Below are 22,797 nucleotides of genomic sequence, written 5' to 3'. Positions count from 1 at the left end.
AACCCTTCCTGATGCAAGAGGGTTAAGGGGAAGCTTCAGGGGGGCAGGGAAGGAGCCCACAGACTTTGACACAGCAGACAGCAATACCAGCACAGTATCACTCACCGTGGCCAGACACATGCCTGGAGCAAAAACCCAACTGTAGTCCCAACAAGTGGCCCACGGGAAATCATGCTTGTTTTAAAGTGCAAGATGTTGACACTGTCCCTGGTAGAACCTATTTTTGAAAAACATAAAGTGCTTTTTATTTTAACTTTTTTTTTTTCAAACTTGAATATCACAGGAAACAAAAAAGAATTTCTATTATAGTAAATGCTTTCCCTGCCCCAGCAGGAAGTATTCAAAAGTCTGAACTGGGCATTTCAAATGGGGTTTTTTTTTTTTTCCTTTCGTTTTTTTCAGGTAAAAAAAAAAATCAGATTTTATTCTGTTCTTCGGTAACATACAGTCTCTTTGAATAAGCTATTCTTCTGCATATTTGACACTTGCATATCTTTTGAGTCTACACTAGCGATGTACAGAAAGCATTTTCCTTCTATAACCCTAAAGCAATGCTCAGAGTTCATACTGTTGGCTGAGTGCCCGCCTTCTGAACTCTTCCCAGATTGCCAGGGGGCAATTAGAATTGAGTACAAGTGGTGCAACTCACCCTGATGATATCTCAAAATAAAATCTCAGGTACTACGGAATACTGAAGTCAATGAAGACATTTGAGGAAGGGTTTTGCGCTGGGATCGTGGCTTATGGTGCAGTTTTCCCCATGACACAAGCATTCCCTGTAGCCTTCTAACAATGGGATCCATCCAGCAGGTGATGGACAGAAGTTCCTAGAGGTGGCCAGGCAACACCCAAAACCAAATTGGTCAACCCACTCTTTTAACACCAGCCACTTGTTCCGGCATCCTTCTCCAGCTGAAGCCAGGAGGGATGGCGATCTTGCCCTCAGAGGCTGTGATGGAAAGCCACGAGAGAAGAATGGGGAGTAGGTGGCCTTGGTTATGTCTAGAACGTGGTAGTGGTGGCTGTGAGTTCTGCTCTTGTCATCTTCCAAAGAGGGCCGTGGAGCTGTTACAAGGAGGCGCCATACCCTGTGGCTTGGCCAACTTCACTCTGATGGACCCGTTAACGGCTCTCAAGGTTTTAAGGGAGATTTCTCTGGTCTCTCTTCTTTCTGGGGGCTTTACAAAGCCTTTCTGTTTCAGAGGTCATGCAGAAAAGCTCCACGGCAGGTAAGCTGAACAGCACTCCTCTTTGGACCCTGCCACAAGTCTCTCCTCCGTGTGGAGGTGGTTCAGATGCTCTGATCCCGTGTGCTTCCATGGGCTCCTCCCCCCGGCAACACGCGGACGTCGGGGGAGATGTGGTTCTCAAGCTTGCACTTTTCCTGACCGCTGGGAGTTTTTCCAGTCAATGCTTCTGTAGAGTAAATACAGTTCTGCCTTAAGAACTTAGGGGAGGTGGGTAAGGGGGAGCTTTCAAAGTGGTTCTTCTCTGATCTTGTCCCGACGCTGAACTTGGGACTAGTGTTCCCGTGGAGGCTCTTGGGGGGGCTGGAGTCCACACTGTAGAGCACTTGCCCCTCATCATCTGTGTCCGCATCAATGTACTGGTGGATACCTGCTTCAAAGTTGAACGCTATTGCTGTGTGTTTCTCTGGCGACCGGGGGGGTGTCCTAGCACTTGCTGTGGTGTAGATGGAGGACTCTGGACTCAGCACAGGCCTGTCCAAGAGTGTGGCACACTCCAGCCCAGCAACAGCTGCCGCAGCACCCCCCCGGTTCCTAAGAGGGTCATGGTACATCCCTAGAACGGGGACTAATGGTCTGGGATCCCCCTCCATGAAGTTGACCTTAAGTGCTCGAAGCTTCAAGGGGTTGGTGGTCTTCATGGAACTCTTTGGGCTCTCAATGAAGAAAGCAGAGGGATGGCTGGCATCAGCGGGGGGGTTGGCCTCCACAAACCTACCACCAGTGGCACCCAGAGCTCCCTGCCAGCCAACCTCTGGGGCCATGCCACCTCCGGTTTTGCTGGGGAGTGATGCCAAAGGGCTGTGGGAGAATCTGGTGGCTTCAGGGAAGTCTGTGGCACAGCTAATGAAGCTATCAATGCTTGACATGCTTCGCATGTCAATGACCCCTTCTGTACGAGTGGGCAGAGGGGCTACGGGGCTGGGGATACTCTCCATTTCAAGTTCTTCCTTTGGTTTGCTCTGTGTTGCTGGCTCCTTAGTATTGAGGATGGGTTGGGACTGTGTCTTGGCCATCTTATTGTACATGTCTTCCAACTGCTGGACGTTCAGGTGCTGAGGACTAGAAGATGATCTGGCCTTCTCAGGGGATCCCTGCTCCTTGGTTTCAAAGGACTTACTTGAGCTGGTTTCGGACAGTGTCCTCTTTGTCCATTTCCATTTGTTGGGAGACAAGTGATTATCTTGCACTTTGTCTTTCTGACCCATGTTCTCTCCACTTTTCTCAACGACAATGTCCATCACCTCGATGCTCCGGGGGAATGCATCCTTCATGTTCATGGATACGATGCTGCCATTTCTCTTGGCTCTCTCCAGAGCCTCTCTCCGCTTGATTGCTTTCTCCTGCCTCTTCTGCTCCTTGTAGAACTCAGAGAAGTTATTGACAATGATGGGGATGGGAAGAGCAATCACCAGGACCCCTGCAATGCAGCAAAGACCCCCCACAATTTTCCCCAGGAGAGTCTTGGGGTAGATGTCTCCATACCCAACGGTCGTCATGGTGATGGTGGCCCACCAGAAAGAGGCTGGGATGCTTTTGAACTTGGTGTCATCCTCATCCTTCTCGGCAAAGAAGACAAGGCTGGAGAAGATCATGATGCCCATGGCAAGGAAGAGGATGAGCAAGCCCAGCTCATTGTAGCTCCTCCGCAGAGTGAAGCCCAAGGACTGGAGGCCAGTGGAGTGACGTGCGAGCTTAAGAATGCGGAGAATACGCATGATGCGGAAGATCTGGACCACGCGGCGGACATTCTGGAACTGCAGCACGCTCTTGTTGGATTCAGTGAGGAAGATGGTGACATAATATGGCAGGATGGCCAACAAGTCAATGGCGTTGAGCGGGCCCTTGAAGAACTTCCACTTTTTAGGGGAGGAGAGGAACCGCAGCAGGTACTCCATGGTGAACCATGCAATACACACGGCCTCCACGTGGGCCAGCTGGGGGTTGTCTGTGGTCTGGCCAAACTCATCAAGGCTCTGCAGCTCGGGCAGTGTGTTGAGAGACAGGGCAATGGTGGAGAGGACGATGAACATGATGGAAATTATGGCAAGGATCTGTGAGGAGAAGAGAGTGGAATTTAGTTATCAACCACCAATGGGATGGTCATCCTAATACTCTGGGTCTGCAGGACATTCCTCAACATTCAAGAGCATTTTCGTAGCTCACTAATTACCTAATGACTGGATGTTTGAGCTAAAAAGATTATTTATTCAAATCCATTTATCATACAGACGTGGAAACTGAGGCCCAGAAAACTGAAATGATTTAAAGCTAATCATCAAGCCCAGGGGTCAGTCAATTTTTTCTATAAAGGGCCAGATAGTAAATCTTTTAGACTTCGAAGCCCATGAATTCTTTGTTGCAACCATTTAACTCTGCAGTTATAGCATGAAAACAGCCTTGGATAATACATAAACGAATGAGCATAGCTGTTTCAATAAAACTTTATTTACAAAAACAGGAAGTGGGCTGCAAGCCATAGTTGGCCGTCTCGTGATCTAGACCAGTGGTTCATAACTATTATGGGGTGGGTTACCGCTTTCCCGACATTATACTTATGATAATATCAATAGTTACCCTTTATCGAGCGTTCGTTGTATTTGAGGCACGATGCTTGTCACTTTCCATGCAATTCCTTATTTCATTCTTACAACAACCCCATTAAGTTGTACTTCCAATGAAAAGATGAGGAAACTTAGGCTTCCAAAGCTAGTAAGTTGCAGAGCCAGTATTTTAACCTGGGTCTGTCTGACCCCAATACGTGAGCTCTTAAGAATGTGTTAGAAATGAGATGAAAGCTACAGACCTTTTTGCTAAACACTCAAGGTTTTGCAGGTGATTTTCAGGGAGGCCTAGACATCCCGGTCTCATGTTATTAACTCCTGAGTATGACTATGAATTTTTGAGGCTAAGGATCACAGCTTAACTACCTTTGAGTCCCCTGGATCAAGAAGAGGGTTTGGTCCAGATGTTTGGGCTCACTGGATGTTTGTTGAATTTAATGGAGCCTAGGCTAATCTACAGCTTATGCAGAAATGCAAGCAGATGTAATAAATTGCTCTAGGGTCTTTTTTTCAAAAATACAAATCCAGTCACATCACTCTCCTGCTCAATAAATCTCCAGGACTCTTCAGGAAAAAATCTAGACTCCTAAACTTATCTATCAGCCCTCCTCCCCACCCCCCAAAAGCTGTCCTCTTCTCATAGACTTGTGCCTCCCTTTCTGCTGCCCCTGCTAAAGGGCAGCGGGTGGGGGTGGGGTCTCCATGCTTGTATCATTTGATCCTGGCTGCCGCTGAGTGGCCAGAGATGGACAGAAAACCCAGGCTGGGCTGAACCGGTCCACCATGGAAGATTTGAGTTCAGGGATCCAGGGGTGAGTGGGTTATGGGGGTGATGAGCCTCTGAATTAAATGGTCAAGTACGGTCCAGGCCTGAACCAGCTTCACGATAAGCCCAAGCCTCAAGCAACTCTTCACTCACATTGTAGGGGATCAGAAAAACCATAAAAAAATCCGAGAAAGCTGAACCTTTTAGAGAAGCCAGAGAGTAAAGGGAAGAGGCAGAGAGAAGAAGCAGAGAGGACATAGGAGGTCTGAAAAGGGTGTAGAGGGCCACAGTTAAATGCTTGGGCTCTGGTGTCAGGCTGTTTTGGATTCAAGTCTCAGTGCTTCCACTTCCTTACCTTTAGTCAGGCATTTAACTTCTCTAAGCCTCAGTTTCTTCATCTGCAAAATGGGATGATAATGACAATATCTATCTCAGAGAGCTGCTGTGAAGATTAAATGTGTTAACACATGCAAAGCACTCAGGACAGGTTCCAGCAGCACCTAGTGAATGTCTAATAAATGTTAGCTGTCATCACAGGGGAAATAGCTCAGCCCACACCCTGTCAGCCCAGAACACCCAGCCTCCGAGGGGCCAGCTAGTCTTTGCTTCTCGCCCTTGTTCTGGAACTGCCTGCCGTATCCTGAAAGTAAATGCCGCTGCTGCTTGGGTGAGCGTGAGAGGGTTCTGTCCCCTGCAATACATCCCCGATCAGGACACATGGCTGCCGAGTCTCTCTGAGTTTGACTCTGACCCCCTCTCTTTGGCCTCTCCTGCCACAGGTTCCCAAACTTCACGCTTCCCTAATCACACACTATTGTTGGTCAGTTCTGCAGGTCTGTGCCTCTTCCTCTCTGTCCAGTGAATTCCAATCCATCTTTTAAAACCCAGCCCACATGGCCCCTCCCTGCAGAGGTCATCCCTGGAGGGGCCAGCCACTCCATTCTCTGGGCTCCCTCGTCATTTTGCCAGCATTGGGGTTCTTAGCACACTACAGCCTATTACAGGTGTGTGTGTGTGTGTGTGTGTGTGTGTGTGTGTGTGTGTAAATGTGTCCATCACTGCCCAGAATCTGTAAGCTTTGGGGGGACAGGGATGGATTCTGAGATTCACCTCTGCACCCACAGCGCCTAGGGCAACAGGTTTTCATGGTGTTTCTTGGCTGTGGCTCAAGTTCACGGCCATTTATGGGTCCCGTGGCCTTGGGCATTGCAACTTTCCTTGCCTCAGTTTCCTTATTTGTAAAATGGGGATCCTCCAGTAGTTCTTAACTGGGGATGATTTTGACCCCTCCCCCTTCCCTTGGGGACCTTTGGCAAATCCTGCAGAAATTTTTTGTTGTCACGATTTGGAGGAGGGGTGATAATGGCAGCTGGTGGGTGGAGCCAGGGATGCTGTTAAATACAATGCACAGGACAGTCCCCACCAGGGAGAACGATCAGGCCCCAAATGTTAATAGTACCAACGTTGAGAAACTCTGGGATATACCAGCAGTCAGCCCCTCCGGAGCTGTACAACGAGGGAAAAGAGCTGTTAGCACAGAGTGGGTCTGACCTTACAGAGCAGCCAGCTGGGACCTCGGGGCTGAGCCCCTGCAGTGGAGCTGCTACAGTTTCTGACTCCTGGCCCTGAGGGCAGCTGCAGGAGAATGGAGCAGATTCCTGGGGAGTCTGTTCCTTTAAGAGCTGGGAGATCTCATTTCCCCCAGAGGCTGGCAGGGGAAGCCTGCTCCAGTTTCTAACCCCCAGACAACTCCAGGGAAGGCCCACATAATTGATGTCTGCTGACAGATGCATGAATTATGCACCCACCTATTGTACCGTCCTTAGCGCTGTTATTCTAAGGCGGGCACCCCCTCTTTGTACCCCAGAAAGTGCTCTCCCCTCCTGTCCTCTCAGCCTGAGGATGCTTAGGAAAGAAGAAAATGCAGGCAGAGGCCTCACTGCATCCTGGAGGGGGGTGTCCGCTGCTCAGGGTTGCGTTGGGAGGGTCAGAGGGTGCCAGGCCTCCTGCCCTGGCACATGCACTCATCAAATAGCACTTGTGCTAATGCAGTGTGACCCACCCTTCCCAGCCCTGCCCACAAGACTGCTTTCTCTTCCAGACCCGCTGAAGCCCTTAGGGTCAGGGTTACACTTCCTGACTGGGGAGCTCCTGAACATGAGTTAAACCCTCTGTGCCTCAGTCTCCTCATCTGTAAGATGGGGGTGGGTCACTGAAAGGTGGCAAAGGGAATTCAGTGAATTCATAAGGCCCTTAGATCAACTTTTATTGCTTTTATTATTTCACAACACTATATTTATTTATAAGCCGGTTGGACTTGGCTCTGAGCAGTAGTGTTATTATTCCCACCTGGCTGAGTGGCCTTGGACAAATCACTTCCTCTCTCTGAGACTCCATTTCTTTATCTCTAAAATGGAGATGAAAGTAATTGAGCACCTACCACATAACAGCCACTTAATATATATTTTATGTTATTAAATTATTATTTGGATAATTTATTGTCACCCTTACCTCCAGCCTCTGGACTGGTTGCTTCTGGAGGCCCAGGACTAGGTCTGTGGACCCCAGTGCCTGGCTAAGCCAGCAGACATCCTCTAAACAGTCTTGAACCCAAATGAACAGTATTGATTTGGTCTCTGGGATGGGCTGCAGGGATGGGGGACCAGCCAGGCCAGCAATGAGTCCTCCCGGCCCCAGCTCAAACCCCTGGCCAGGTCCCTGCATTTTCAGCCTTGCTTTCCTGGATCTGAGCCCAATCGGGTTTGGGCAGGACTCCAGGAACCCAGGGAGCAGAGGCAGGAAACAGGACCAGGACTCAGAGGCTGTCCCCAAATTCCCTCCCTGCAATGAGGTTCTGAAGCCTGCAGCCTACTTGTCTGCACCAAGTGTGGGAGGGGGTTTTGGTCCTCTGGGAGAAGAGATTAGCAGGTAGGGGTACCCAGGGGGGAATCAAGGGTTCTGGAGCCAGGCCTTTCTCATTCTAAAAAAAATTGTTGGCTCTGGTGGTTAATCACAGGATGCCTACCTTTGGCTCCAGCAATAAACAGGCTGTTTATCATTTGCTCTGACCACTTCCCTGCTCTTCCAGGAATATGGACAAGGCACAGAATGTCTGTGCAGAAAAGGGTCCAGGCTCCTTTCTGGAAGGATGGGAAGACTCAAACAGAGAAGAGAAGGGACTAGTCTATGGTCACACAGCCCATTGGGGTCAAGTCTGTGCAACAACACTAGCAGCTCTGGCCAGGAGAGAGCTGCACCTAGTGTTCAGGTCCTGCAAACTGTTGTCCATCTTCCCAGCAGCATTATTTGTAAGAGGCAAAAAGCGAAATCAACCTGAACATCCATCAACTGATGGATATACAAACTGTGTTCTATCTATACAATGGAATATTATTCAGCCGTAAAAAGGAATGAAATACTAATACATGATACGATATGGAAGAATCTTGAAAACATTATGCCGAGTGGAAGAAGCCAGACACAAAAAGCCACATAGTGTATGATTCCATTTATATGAAATGACCAGATAAGACACACCTATAGGGACAGAAGGCAGGTTAGTTGTTGCCAGGGTGGGGACAGGAATTAACAGTTAATGGGCATGAAGGATCTCATGGGGATGATGAAAATGTTATAAAATTGATTTAGGATGATGGTTGTACAACTTGGCAAATTTACTGAAAAATCATTGAATTGCTCACTGGAAATGGTGAATTATATGTTATATAAAATTAGCCTCAATATAAGTTATATAAAAAGTTGCTTTCCATAAAGAGTATCCCATTGCTTTTAATCCTCACAACCACATTGATGGGTCACAGGAGAGAAGCAGAAATCTGAGCAAGCCACAGCCCTGCTGTAAACCCTGAAATGGCTCCCCATGAAGTTCCAATCCTTTTGCATTTAGTTGGCATATGTTTACCGAGCACTTACTAAGTGCTATGCTCTTTGCTGGGGATGCAGCATGGATAAGAAAGACAATTTCCCTGGCCTTAAGGAACTGGTAGGGAAAGGCAGACAAAAAACCCCATAAACCAATAAAGGAGCAAGATGATGTCAGATAGTATTATGTGCTACATGTTACTGAGAAAAACAAACCAGGAGTATCAGTAGAGAAGCCCTGGGGGTGTCCACATGAGGTTGGGTGGTCAGGACAGGCCTTTCACAGGAGATGTGCTGGTTCTGAGACTTGAAGGTGAGGAGTATGTCATTCAAAGATCTGAGCATTCCAGGTACAAGCACAGCATGTGCAAAGGTCCTGGGGTGGGAATGAGCTTGGCATATCAAGCAACAGAAAGAAGCTCAGTGTGGGTGGCGCTGCGTGAGCAAGGCGGAGAGTGGGAGGAGATGAGGTCAGAGAGGCAGGAGGCATAAAAAGGAGATTTGGATTTTGTATTAAGTCCACCTTTCTTCTCTCTCCGGACCATTTCCTCCATTTCCCACTGCATATTCCATAATGAATCCTGGCAAAACTACTTATAATTCCCAAGCCATGCTGCCATGGTTGCTCACACCTCCAGATCCTTGTCCATGCTGTTCCTTCTGCCTGGAGTATCCTTCCTCCCCTACTTCTCCTGGCTGATTCCTACAGCCTATTCTGGCCTCAGCTCAGAAGCCACTTGCTCCAGTGAGCCCTCTCTGACTCCTGGTTGTGGGTTGAGAACACCCACCCTCTGGACTCTCACAGCCCTTGAGTTTGTCCCTTCATGGCACTGATCTTTCCAAGCTGGAATTTCCCCCTCTGTGCCCTGCAATAGAATGTCAGCTGCATGAGGGCCCAGGCTGGGTTTGTCTTGCGTTGCTGTAACCCCAGCTCCTGAAACGGTGCCCGGCACAGAGCAGGAGATCCCTAAATAGTTAATAAATGAATGATCAAGCAAATGAATGAAATGGAGGCTCAGAGAATGAAGTGACTTTTCCAGGGCCACACAACTTGCAAGGAGTGGATCTAGGACTCCAGTTCAGGTCTGTGCATCTCCCCAAGACGTTTTCAAGGACGTAGGAGGTGGCAGAGTTTCTGGAGCATCAAACCTTTCGCTCCTTTTATGGTGCTTCCGCTTCCTCAGCTTTAAGGGGGGATTACAGATGGGGAGTTTTAATCAGAAGGGTCACTGGTGCAGATCCGATTAAGGGGATTGGAAGCAGGCTGATGGTTTTGTCTCCCTCTTCTACAGGTAGGGGCCTCTGGTCGCGGGGGGTGGGGGTGGGGTTGGTGAGAAATTGGAGTCGGGAGCCTGCAGGGGGCGCTCATGGGCGCAAAGGGACAGGAATCCAGGGACAATAGAGGATAAAGGCCTTGGGGTGAGCCAGGCAACAGAGGCCTTCACCATGAGAAGGCAACCGAGACACACAGGTGGAAACAGGGTGCAGTGACATTGCTGGGGGTGTCCCAGGCGTTATAAACCAGAGGCCTTGGGGTCGAGAAATTTATTTTTACTTATTTGTCCAAGTTTCCAAATTAGGAGATTTCACATGAAAATCTAGATTTTCAGATTTCCCTTGGAACGTCACATGCTGTGTCTACACGTTCAACCTGCATTCCCCATGGCAACAACTGGCTGGCGTTAAGGAGTAGCTGTCCCTTTAGACAGGGCACGGGCTCCCCAGTGTCCACAGGCCCCTTCACTCCTTTCATTATCTGTCAGGTCTCTGTAGGTGTCGGGTTTGCCCCCTGGACCCGCTGATATGATATTGAAGACAGCAACACTTACCTGACCTGCTACCATATACGAAGAACTTTCCAGACAAGACCTGCATCTAATTACACATGCCAGGAGCCTAAGGGTCACACTTGCCACATCCAACCCCATCCTTTGCCTCCATATCCAAACTGTCACCAAGTGCTGTCCCTTCTGGCTCACAAACATCTTTGGATCTGTTCCATTCGCTCCACCTGCTAAGCCATGACCCAAGTCACCTTCACCTCCCACTGGACCACTGCAAACTGACCTCTTTCTGGTGTCCCCAAAGCCACTAGATGTCCCCAATATCTATTCTTCCCTTCTTTCATTGTAAGAGAGTTTTAGTGGGACAAAGGGTTACCCAGAATGAAGACTACATTTCCCAGCTTCCCTTGTAGTTAGATGTGGCCATGTGACTAAGCTTGGCCAATGGAATGTGAGCAAAAAGGATGCTTGCCCTCTCTCCTTTTCCTCTTTCTTGCTGGAGGGGAGGCAGATGTGATGCACAGAGCTGGAGCAGCTATCTCGGCTCTGAGATGGAAGCTAACCCCAACCCTGGACTGGCCCTTTACTGAAGAAGTTTGCCAGCTCCTGGTCTACCTCATAACATCCATCTTGTTTAAGCCACTGTATTTTGGGGTCTCACAGTTCCAGTCACTTAGTCTATACCCTGCCTAACTCTCCACCCTCGTCTTGTTCCATGCTCCCCTTTGCTTTCTCATCTCAGGCACATTAGCTTTCCTTTGGTCCCTCATAGTCTCCATGATCCTTCTGCCTGGAATGCTTTTCCCTCCACTCTGCTTGGTTAACTCCTACTCATCCTTCGTAGCTCAGCTCAGGCATCACCTCCTCAGGGAAGCCATCCCTGACCAGGTCAAATTCCTAACTGCAGGCTCTAGGAGTGCTATGCCCTTCTCCTCATAATGCTGTCCAAGTTGCAGTTTTCCAATAATGCCCACCTCTGTAGAATGTAAGCAACTGGAGGGCAGGGGTTGTGTCTAAATAAAGAATGTTATTTCATCCCCCAAACAATCTGCAGGGTGTGCTGTGTCCCCTCCCTCCATTTTATAATTGGGAGAACTGAGGCTGAGAAAAACTATATCCAAAGCGACAATTAAGGAAGTGGTAGAGGCAGGGTTTAAATCCATGTCTATTAGACTCTGAAGCACCCACCCCACCTTTTTTTAAAACGCTGAGGACCTTTCTTATCCCAGCATCCTGGGCTCTGGGTTATGGTTTTTAATGTATGCCCTCACTTGAACCATCTTCCCTAGGTGGCCTGACTCTTCCCAGAAAGCTCTGGGTTGGGTACCCTTTTCCTAACACGTCAACTAAGTTCTCATGAGCTTTGCCAAAGCAGGAATTCTAGAAGCTGGTGCTGTTACAACCTCCTGCGCATCTGAGGACAATGTCTCTGATGGGGGTGGGAACTTGACTCTGATCCCTATAGAGGGAGGAGGTGATGGGGAGAAACGCGGGGCAGTGTCCTTCCTGCCTGAGTGATCGCCAAGTCCTGCTATTTGCTGAGGGCATGCGGAGCTGAGGAAGGGACTGTCAGTCTTAACGGTGATGAACGGCATCAGTCCATCCCCGCTGCAGAGAGCAGTGTTTTGAATAAAAAACAAGGAGCATGGGCTTCCCTGGTGGTGCAGTGGTTGAGGGTCCGCCTGCCGATGCGGGGGACGCGGGTTCGTGCCCCGGTCCGGGAGGATCCCACATGCCGTGGAGCGGCTGGGCCCGTGAGCCGTGGCCACTGGGCCTGTGCATCCGGAGCCTGTGCTCCGCAGCGGGAGGGGCCGCGACAGTGAGAGGCCCGCGTACCGCAAGGAAAAGCAAACAAACAACAACAACAAAAAAAAAAACAAGGAGCATAGGAGATGTTAGGCAAGGGCAGTGTCCACAGGCTCTGCTGAGCCACAAACCTGTCCTCTTGCCCCTGAGCCTGACAGGATGGGGAGAAGCATGTCTCTGAGAGCTTGGCTGAGGTGGCTGGGTGGCTGAGAGTAACTAAGTGTGTTACTCTGGATGCTGGGATTGGGTACCACTCTGGCTAACGTCAGAATGATGGCCCTGTGAGTGGTCATTTTGACAATAGCCAGTTTTGCTGGTTAATGCCCAATATACATTCAGAAAGAGTCATTTGGGTGACTTAACAATAGTTCTTTTTCATATAGCATTTTAGTCTCATTAGAGATTCATATTGAGGTAAAATGGATGTGTGGATAGTCTAGAGACCTACTTTCTAATTCTGGCTGGGCATCCTTAGGCCAAGTGTCTTCACATCTCTGATCTTTTTCATGCAATATCTACTGAGGGTCTGTAGCTGCAGGAATGGAGGTCTCATGCTCAGAGCTACTGGATTCTTGAGTCACCACTTGGAAGAGAGCTGTGCGGGGTTGTTACTGGATCCTCAGTGGGAATCACATGAGTCAGAAATAAACTTTGACGTATAAAGTCATGAGACTGTGTGTTCGTACGTACTGCAGCATAATCTAGGGTATTCTAATTCATCCGGTTGAGTTGGAGTGCAGGTTCTATCTGGTTTTAGCTGAACTAGTCCTTGCACACAAAGATGAAAGGCTTACAAAGATCCTCGCAAAGAAACAACTGCTCAGGGATAGTATTAATAATTCAAGCCCAGGAGAGCATCAAGACAATAGCTAAACTGATACTTCTCCTCCTGGTATGAGTCCTTCAACAGTAACAATGTGAGGTTGAAAACAATGAGGATCTCGTCATGTCATCATTATCAGGGAGACTCTGTAATACGGATTTTCATCCACTCTCTTTTACAGTGAACCCTGGCTTCATTCACTCATTACATATAGGAAGAAGACAGGATAAGTGAATTAAAAAAATGAATGAATGGGCTAGGTCCAGTGGGGTGGAGGTACTAGAATATACTGGTTAAGAACTAGACCTGCATTTTAATCCCAGCTTCTTAATTTTCAAGCCATGAGACCTTGGACATGTTACTTAACCTCTCTGAGCTTCAATTTCCTCATCTCTGCAATGAGGATAACCAGTTCCTATTTCACTGAGGATTCATTGAGAAAATGGCTGGCACACAGTAGAGGTCCAGTGAATGTTAGCTGCTCATTTTTTTAAAAACTGGGAGGAAGACTTCAGCTCGATGTAAGACTATACTAAGGTGGGAGCCGTTACAATTAGTTATTATTATTTTTCTTTGGAGGGAGGCCAAAGGGTGGGTATCCCTTACACAGCTGTCTAAATTTACACAAGGAACTTCACCTCAGTTTCCTTGTCAGTAAAAAGGGAATAATAGGGCTTCCCTGGTGGTGCAGTGGTTGAGAGTCTGCCTGCCGATGCAGGGGATGTGGGTTTGTGCCCCAGTCCGGGAAGATCCCACATGCCGCGGAGCAGCTGGGCCCGTGAGCCACGGCCACTGAGCCTGCGAGTCCGGAGCCTGTGCTCCACAACGGGAGAGGCCACAACAGTGAGAGGCCCGCATACCGCAAAAAAAAAAAAAAAAAAAAAAGGGAATAATAATACCTACATGGTCAGGTTTTTAATAAGATTGACCTCATTCATTCACTCAGTGATGCGAGGTACCATTTTAGGCTCTAGGGATACAGCAGTGAACAAACCAGGCAAAAATCCCAGCTTGTGTAGAGCTGACCATCTTGTAGAGGGAAGGGATACACAGTGAACAGTAGCAAGTCAACAGGATAATTTCAGGTGGTGAAAGTTGCTAGGAAAAAATGAAGCAGGTCAGTGGGAAAGAGAATGACCATGAGGTGGGTTTACTTTAGCTGAGGTGGTCAGGGAGAGCTTCTCTGTGGAGGTGACATTGAAACTGAGACTTGAATGATAAGGAGGAGTTGCCATGTGACCATCGGTGGGAAAAGCATTCCAGGCAGAGGGAACAGCAAGTGCAAAGGCCCTGAGGTGGGAACGTGTTGGGCCAGTGTGAAGTAGGGCTACTGAAAGGGAGAGGAAGAGGAGGTGAGGTGAGAGAGGTAATGGGGGCAGGTGTTAAAGGGTCTCCAGGCCACACACACTAAATGTAGAACATGTCATGATTATTAGTGGTATTATTAGCAGCAGTATTCCTCTGACTCCCTTCTTCATGCCCAACTAAGGACCCGCTTTGGAAAAGACAATCATTCTGGAGGAGTCCCTCAGATATTCAGCCAAGAATCCTGTCAGGTCAATTTAGCCAGAATCCCCTTTTTCCCTGATGTTTCCTCTTAGTAATTTTCCATCCACTGACCCCTATCTGCTCCTTGGCTATAAACACCCACTTGAATGAAACTTACAAGCTTTTGCACAGCAAAGGAAACCATAAATAAGAAGAAAAGACAACCCTCAGAATGGGAGAAAATATTTGCAAACAAAGCAACTGACAAAGGATTAATCTCCAAAATATACAAGCAGCTCATGCAGCTCAACATCAAAAAAACAAACAACCCAATCCAAAAATGGGCAGAAGACCTAAATAGACATTTCTCCAAAGAAGATATACAGATTGCCAACAAACACATGAAAGGATGCTCAACATCACTAATCATTAGAGAAATGCAAATCAAAACTACAATGAGGTATCACCTCACGCTGGTCAGAATGGCCATCATCAAAAAATCTAGAAACAATAAATGCTGGAGAGGGTGTGGAGAAAAGGGAACCCTCCTGCACTGTTGGTGGAAATGTAAACTGTTACAGCCACTATGGAGAACAGTATGGAGGTTCCTTAAAAAACTAAAAATAGAACTACCATACGACACAGCAATCCCACTACTGGGCATATACCCTGAGAAAACCATAATTCAAAAAGAGTCATGTACCACAATGTTCATTGTAGCTCTATTTACAATAGCCAGGACATGGAAGCAACCTAAGTGTCCATCAACAGATGAATGGATAAAGAAGATGTGGCACATATATAAAATGGAATATTACTCAGCCATAAAAAATGAAATTGAGTTATTTGTAGTGAGGTGGATGGACCTAGAGACTGTCATACAGAGTGAGGTAAGTCAGAAAGAGAAAAACAAATACTGTATGCTAACACATATATATGGAATCTAAAACAAAAAATAGTTCTGAAGAACGTAGGCGTAGGACAGGAATAAAGACGCAAATGTAGAGAATGGACTTGAGGACAGTGGGAAGGGTAAGCTGGGACGAATTGAGAGAGTGGCATGGACATTATACACTACCAGATGTAAAATAGATAGCTAGTGGGAAGCAGCTGCATGGCACAGGGAGATCAGCTCAGTGCTTTGTGACCACCTAGAGGGGTGGGATAGGGAGGGTGGGAGGGAGACACAAGAGGGAGGGGATATAGGGATATATGTATACGTATCACTGATTCATTTTGTTATACAGCAGAAACGAACACACCACTGTAAAGCAATTATACTCCAATAAAGATGTTAAAAAAAACACCCACTTGCTCATGCTGTATTCAGAGCTGAGCCCAATCTCTCTCTTACTGTAAAATCTTACTGTAAAACTACCATTGCAGCGGTCCCCACACATGTCTCAATGGTCCTGAATAAAGTCTGCCTTCCCATCTTAACAAGTGTCATTGATTTTTTTTCTTTGACACCTTCCTTCTCTGGACCCCAGTAGCCTCTCATTTTCCTGTTATAAAAGGGAGTCAACAGAGCCTTTGGCACCTTCTCATTTGCTGCTCTGTGGGCCTGGAGAGCCCTTTCCCCACTCCCTCTCTCTTACACACAGTTTGCTTTCTGACTTCTTTCAGGACTCAGCAGAAATGTCACCTCCTCAAAAAAGCCTTTTCAACTTTCCCCAGACTGAATTAAACGCCCTTCTGGTGTGTTTCTCAACTCTTTTATTGCCCCTGTCATAGCAGGTTTGTTTTTTTTTTTTTTTTTGCGGTACAGGGGCCTCTCACTGTTGTGGCCTCTCCCGTTGCAGAGCACAGGCTCCGGACGCGCAGGCTCAGCGGCCATGGCTTACACCCCAGCCGCTCCGCGGCATGTCGGATCCTCCCAGACCAGGGCACGAACCCGTGTCCCCTGCATCGGCAGGTGGACTCTCAACCACTGCGCCACCAGGGAAGCCCCATAGCAGCCTTTTTAAGGTAGAAACTAGGCCTTGTCCCTCCCCTTTTCAGCCCTCCATTGGCTTCCGACTCTGCTCAAAATAAGGTTCCATCTCTTATGGGCCTTATAAGACCCTGCCTGATCTCATCTGTGTTGGCCTCTCAGATCTCTTCTCCTCTGCTTTCTCCCACACAACCCCTCTCCCCTAGCCACACTGGCCATCTATCTGCTCCTCAACATGCCAGGATCATTCCTGCCTCAGGACCTTTGCACTTGCTGTTTTCTCTCCCTGGGATGCCATCCCTCCAGATTTCTCTATGGCTGGCTCCTTCTTATCCCTCACATTTCCTCCTTAGAGAGGCTGTCTCTGACAACCTGATCCAAAAGAAACTCCTCCCTACTCACTCAATCTTGCCATCCTGTTTTACCTCACTGGGGATTTGCCACAATCTGCAGTCATCTTGTTTCTTCACTTGCTCACTCATTTATTGTTTTCTTCCCCACTGACCTTGGTTAGCACTATGAGGGCAGGGACCATGTCTATCTTGCAAGGCTGGATCCCCCGTTGCCCGGCACAGAGCTTGGTATAGAGTTGACACTCAACAAATACTGGTGCAGTAAATGAACAAATGAATGGATGGATGAGTGCATGGTTGTTGGGTGGATGGATGGATGGGTTGTGGGTTTAGAAGCCATGGCCTCAACTAGACCACCCAAATGTAACAAGTTTATTGAGTACTCACCCTGCATGAGACACTATGGGGAAACACAAGCTGGAATTAGCAGCTGAACATCTAATAATAATGACATAATAAAAACAACTAGTATTTATTGATTACTCACCATGCCAGGCACTGTACCAACTGCTTTACCTGGGCAGTCTCATTAACTCCTTAAGTCAACCCTAAGATGTAGATACTCTCATAATCCCTGTTTTGTAGTTGGGAAAACCAAGGCACAGAGAGGTGAGGCTTCCTGGAGGAGGAATCCTTTGGGCTGGACCTTGAGGGCTAGAGATGGATTCCAGCAGGCAGAGATGAGAGGAGGAGGTGTTCTAGGTGGAGGTAACCATACGTGCAAAGGCTTGGAGGTGGGGAATGAGAGTCAACCCAGTTTGGCTGGGGCAGGTGTGCACAGAGACAGAGGCTGGCAAGAGTGGAAACCACCACCTACTAAACGCCTACTGCATGCCATTTACTCACTCAAGGCATTTTCTCACAACCACCCCAAGAGGTAAGTTTTATTACCTCCACTTTTCAGAGGACCAGTCTGAGGCTTGGAGCAGCTAAATAACTTGCCCAAAGTCACACAGCAGAATGAGGGTTGAACTGAGGCCTGCCTAACTCTGGAGTGGGCATGCTGGGTCAGAGGGGTATTCAGGGGTTGAGAAGAGAGAAGACAAAGGCAAGCTGTTAAGTGAGCATGTACTAAGAGCCAGGCACAGCATATTATCTCATCTAATTCTCACAAGTACCCAGGCGGTTGGTATTTTTGTAGCGTTTTTTTGTTTTGTTTTTTTGGCCACACCGTGCAGCTTATGGGATCTTAGTTCACCTACCAGGGATCGAACCCTGGTCCCAGCAGTGGAAGCACGGAGTCCTAACCACTGGACCGCCAGAGAATTCTCATGTAGTTTTTGATTTTTGAGACTGTTTAGCATTTTGGGGGGAGAATCAACCCTCTTCCACTCTTATGTATTGAGTGAAGTTGACCCTATTCCCCAGTCCCAGGGAGGGTAAGAATGAGATCAAAGCTTACCGGTTAGGATAATCTATCCCCCTGGACACAGTGATTGGTTTAGCAGTGTGGGCATGACTCAAACTGGCTAATTTTAATCCTGGGATTGTTTCTGGAATTATTGGGAAAGAGGTACTCTCTTTCATCAGAGACTGCTGAGTTGACAGGATATCAACCTATGGGGGCCAGAAAGTAATCTTTGGCCCTCTGGAAAGAATCTGCCCAAGAATATAGCCAATGTAGAGGGACTCAGTGCTAAGAGACAAAGGCAAGTTTCTGAGGACACTATCTGAGCACCTGGATACAGCCATTCCTGAAGCCATTATCCTTGGACTGTCAAATAATATGAACCAATCAGTGCCCTTTTTTTGATTTGGGTTTATGACTATTGCAAATAAAAAGTGAACTGGCTAACAAAATTCTTAACTTCATTTAACAGGCAAGGTAATTAAGATTCATAGAGGTAAAGTGACTCACCCAGGATCACACAGCCAGGAAGTGACTGAATCACACTGAGATATAACATAGAAGGTGCCTGGCATCTAATAGGTCCTCAGTAAATGTCAGCTCCCGTCCCCCACAAACCAAAGAATGGCAGAGTAGAGGACTGGAAGAGATATGACATGTGGAGCTCCAAGTTTCTGGTCAGATTCCGGATTCTATCTATAAACTTCCAAACTGTGTTGGGGTCTGGCAGGAGTGGGAACCAAGGCTTAGGAGTTGGCAAATAAAGTGAATCAGCTGCCAGGATGTCAGGGTTTAAACAAAACTCCTGAGGATCTCCCTCCCTCCAAAACATGCCATCTGAGGGTCCTGGCTGCAACCCAAGGTTTCCAGGGAAGGGCCTGAAGTCCTAGCGCTTAGAAACTTATACTTAGTAGGAGCGTGCGCAGATAATGGTTTCAGTATTGCCAAGGATTCTGTGGTCATTGAACTTTTCAGAGCTCCTTTTCACTGGAGCTGGACAAAGAATAAAGGGTTTAACCTGCAAACTCTGACACTGAACAGAGTTGGGTTGTAATCCTGGCTCTTGCCAGCTGGGTGACCTCTGGTACATTACTTAACCTCTCTGAGCCTTGGTTTCCCATTGTGTGAAATGGACAGGAATGGAGGAAGAAATCAGGCAAAGCAGGTAAAAGCTTTTAGTTCAGAGTTTAGAATCTCTCTAGCTTTTGGGCCACAAAAGTGAGCTCTACATACAGGCTGAGTCTTGGCATAGATAATCATGTCATCTCTCTGAGCCTCAGTTTTCTCATCTGTAACATGGGATTCAGAATAATCTCCACCACACGGGTGTTTGTGAGGCAGGGAAGAAATCATGGGGGGAACATGCATACCCCAAACTGCCACTTGGTGCCAGTGAAGGGTGAGTGTCTGTGACAAATATGAACTGAGGGCTGGAGGGCTCCACCTACCTACAAGCAGATGGTTTTGGCCCACACAGTGGATTATTTGCCAAAATTTATTTCCCCTACAAATCCAGATTTCCAGTTTCTCAAAAGGAAAAAAAAAAAAAAAAGCAATCTGAAGCTCTGGCTCCTCTGGGCCCCTGTTCCTCTGTGAATGCTGGGCTAGGGCTGAGTGCCAGCTAGTCCAGGCCTGTGCTTTTCAAGTCTTATAAGCAGCCCCCGCAAGTTGTTTATGAGGCCTACTTGGCCTCTGCAGGGATCTCAGTTTGTGAGCCTAGGCATAAATCATTAGAAGTGTGGCCAGCGATGAGGGAAAGAATTAAACAGTGCCAGGGCAACAGTCATGGGCCCCTTAAAGAACGCTGGGTCTGCAGCTGGCTCCATGGGATGCTCTGAATCAGGGATGTGGGGCTGGAATCCCCACCTGTTCTAGCACCTCACCCCTTCCATACTGTGGCCTGCTCTTCCTGGTCTGTAGGAAAACTGTGTTGTTGCTTCCTTAGAGCCCCTGATGCATTTTTTCCCCTGCTTCCAGACCTCTCTGAAGCCCTCCCCACCCCCATTCTCCACTACCCACTCTGCCAATAAAACAAAGTGATGGGATTAAAAAAATAGGGAGGGGAGGAGTGACTAGTTCAGTTCAAGTGGCCAGGAAGGACCTCTCTGAGGAGCTGACATTTGAGTGGAGATCTGAGAGATGCAAAGGAGCCGGGCACGGGAAGACCTGGGACATGGTGTTCCAGGAAGAGGCAACAGCGAGTGCAAAGGCCCTGAGGCAGAGAAGAGATTGTAAGAGGAAGAGAAGGGAGAGCTGTGTACCTGGAGCTGGGAGAAAGGTAAGGCGTGTCAGAGATGAGGTCTAAGAGAGAAGTGAAGAAAGCCTTGAAGACCTGATAGGATGTTTCTATTCTGAGAACCACATAAGCCACAGAGGGCTTCTCAGCAGGCTAGTGACACGGCCTAATGTAGATTTTAAGATCCTCCAGCTGCATTTGGTAACGGCCTGTAGGGAGATAGGAATAGAAGCAGGAATCTAAGTGAGGGAGACTGGCAGGTGTCCAGGTGAGAGATGGTGGTGGCTGTTGAGACTACAGAAGAAAGGTTCAAGGCATATTTTGGATGTGAAACTAACCAAATTGCTGATGGCTCAGACGTGTGAAGTGAGGGAAAGAAGAATCAAGGAGGAATTCCAGGTTCCATCCTGAGCAACCAGGAGGCTCGTGGTGGCCTTTTCTGAGATGGGAACGACTGAGAGGAACATGCTGGAGAGGCCAGACGAGCACCTGAGGCCAGATCATGATGGGCTGTGAACACTGGCTGAGGGGTCTGGAGGAGACCCTGCAGGCAATGGGGAGCTACGGAGAGCTTTTGAGCAATAGCTGAATATTCATTCAGTCATTCAACAAACGTTTATGGGACGAGGTGATCCACATTCTGCTCTCTTCCAGACAGTGATGCTCCCCCCAGCCAGCAATGGGTTTAGGGGCACAAATCACACTCTTGAGACCAGAGCGTTGATAAGGAGATCTCACCTGCTGATCCATGGGTTCCCTTCCCCTCCTTCTCCATCCCCTGCTTTAGGAGCCAACGTGCATTTAAAAATCATTTACTCACTGATTGTCTGTCCTCCCCTCTAAAAGCTCCATGAATGTAGTGACGATCTTTGTCACTTCTGTGTCCCCCATGCTTAGACCTGTGCCGGGCACACAGTCGGTGTTCCGTGACTATTTATTGAGGAACTAAATTTTTAAAAAAGCCCCAGTCTGCCATCTGGAAGGACCAAGTGAGAGGCTATCAAGCGCTGGCCTCAGGCCTGGAACACAGCAGACGTTCAGCAAATGGTGTTGAAAATGCATGGAAAATACAGGCACACTGTGTGCAGCCCTGGCCCAGTGTCTGGTGGGTCTTGAGGCCTTTCCCAGTACAGGATGGGCCTGAGGGGTGGGGACAGAGAGGTGGCCTGTGACCCACCCTCCTGGGCCCCTGTCTCGGGGCCTAGACTGGACAGGTAGGCGTGGTGTCTGAACTAATCCCAGCTAAGCAGCCAGACATGTAAGGATGTGTAATCCGAGGCCTGAGCACATACTGTCCTTCCGGCTTTAGCCTGACCTTGGCTGGGATGACCCAAGTCAAGGTGAACACCACGGTCCCCCAAGGCCCCCCAGAGCTGAGACCCTCCACATAGCCAGGGACAAAGACAAAAGGGAGCCCGTCTCTGAAGGTAGAGAGTGACAAGCTCACCCAGGTCTCCCCCACCTTCCACCCCTGCCAATGTGGGGAGTGCATCTCTGCACCCCTCCCCCACTCCTGCATCTCTGGATCAGAGTCCTCCCTGATGTGGGAAACATTGTGTCAGGGAAGAAAAGAGGGATCCATTCATTCAGCAAATATTTATGGAGTCTAAACTATGTGTGAAGCCCTGTTATAGATTCTCAGGACAGCAATGACCAAGACAGACCTTGTCTTCAACTCTCTGACGTTTGGGTCGGGGGAGAAGATATTAAATGACGAAACATAAATGAACAAGGTTACTTCAGGTACCACAAAGACAAGAAAATGGGCTAATGGGATAGAGTGTGACTGGATGTAGGGAGGGCATCGTTAGCTGTGGTGGTCAGGGAGGGCTTTTTGGGGAGGTGACATCTGACCTGAAGGAGAAGGATTCAGCTGTTTAAGATCTAGCAGAGGAGTGTCCAGTCAGAGGGAAGAGATTTTTTTTTTTTTTTTTGCGGTACGCGAGCCTCTCACTGCTGTGGCCTCTCCCGTCACGGAGCACAGGCTCCGGACGCGCAGGCCCAGCGACCACGGCTCACGGGCCCAGCCTCTCCGTGGCATGTGGGATCTTCCCGGACCGGGGCACGAACCCGTGTCCCCTGCATTGGCAGGCGGACTCCCAACCACTGCGCCACCGGGGAAGCCCGGGAAGAGATTTTAATCCTCCTAAGTTATATAAATTGGCACCATTACCTCCGTTTATTGAATACTTACTATATGCCAGGCCCTGCTCTAAGCAATAAGTTGTTTAACACTTAAAACAATCCATTATTGTTGTCCCATTTTATGGATGAAGAAACTGAGCCACAGAGAAGTTAAGTACTTTGCCTAAGGCCACACAGCTAGCAAATAGCAGAGCGGGGATTTGAACCCAGGTCTGCTCTATCCTCCAACTTGGGATGACTTTTTCCCCATCCTCAGAGCACAAGGAGGAGAAAAATTAATTGTTGAGCACCTACCAAGCACCAGGCCCTTTGACCTCTGTCATCTTTGCCTGGCCCTACCTCTTAAGTCCACCCACTGGTTTCCTGCCATCTCTTTTCTCCTCTCCTGTTACGACCTTGTCCACCTCCAGCTCCGGGAGTGG

At 48.2% G+C, this 22,797-nt stretch overlaps 1 protein-coding gene across 1 annotated transcript in view; it reads right to left on the bottom strand.

The window, feature by feature from the left end:
• Nucleotides 1–289: 289 nt before the first annotated feature.
• KCNB1 (potassium voltage-gated channel subfamily B member 1) overlaps nt 290–22,797 on the bottom strand; it is a 103,424-nt gene continuing 80,916 nt past the window's right edge. Inside the window, exon 3 of the mRNA XM_060033434.1 lies at nt 290–3,301. Within this exon, the coding sequence (XP_059889417.1) occupies nt 1,292–3,301 (2,010 nt within the window). The 3' untranslated portion in view covers nt 290–1,291. The remainder of the gene's footprint in view (nt 3,302–22,797) is intronic.

The sequence above is a fragment of the Delphinus delphis genome, chromosome 15, assembly GCF_949987515.2.
Source record: "Delphinus delphis chromosome 15, mDelDel1.2, whole genome shotgun sequence".
Taxonomy (NCBI): Eukaryota; Metazoa; Chordata; class Mammalia; order Artiodactyla; family Delphinidae; genus Delphinus; species Delphinus delphis.
The sequence above is the reverse complement of the archived record's forward strand: the minus strand, read 5'-3'. Positions and strand labels throughout refer to the sequence as shown.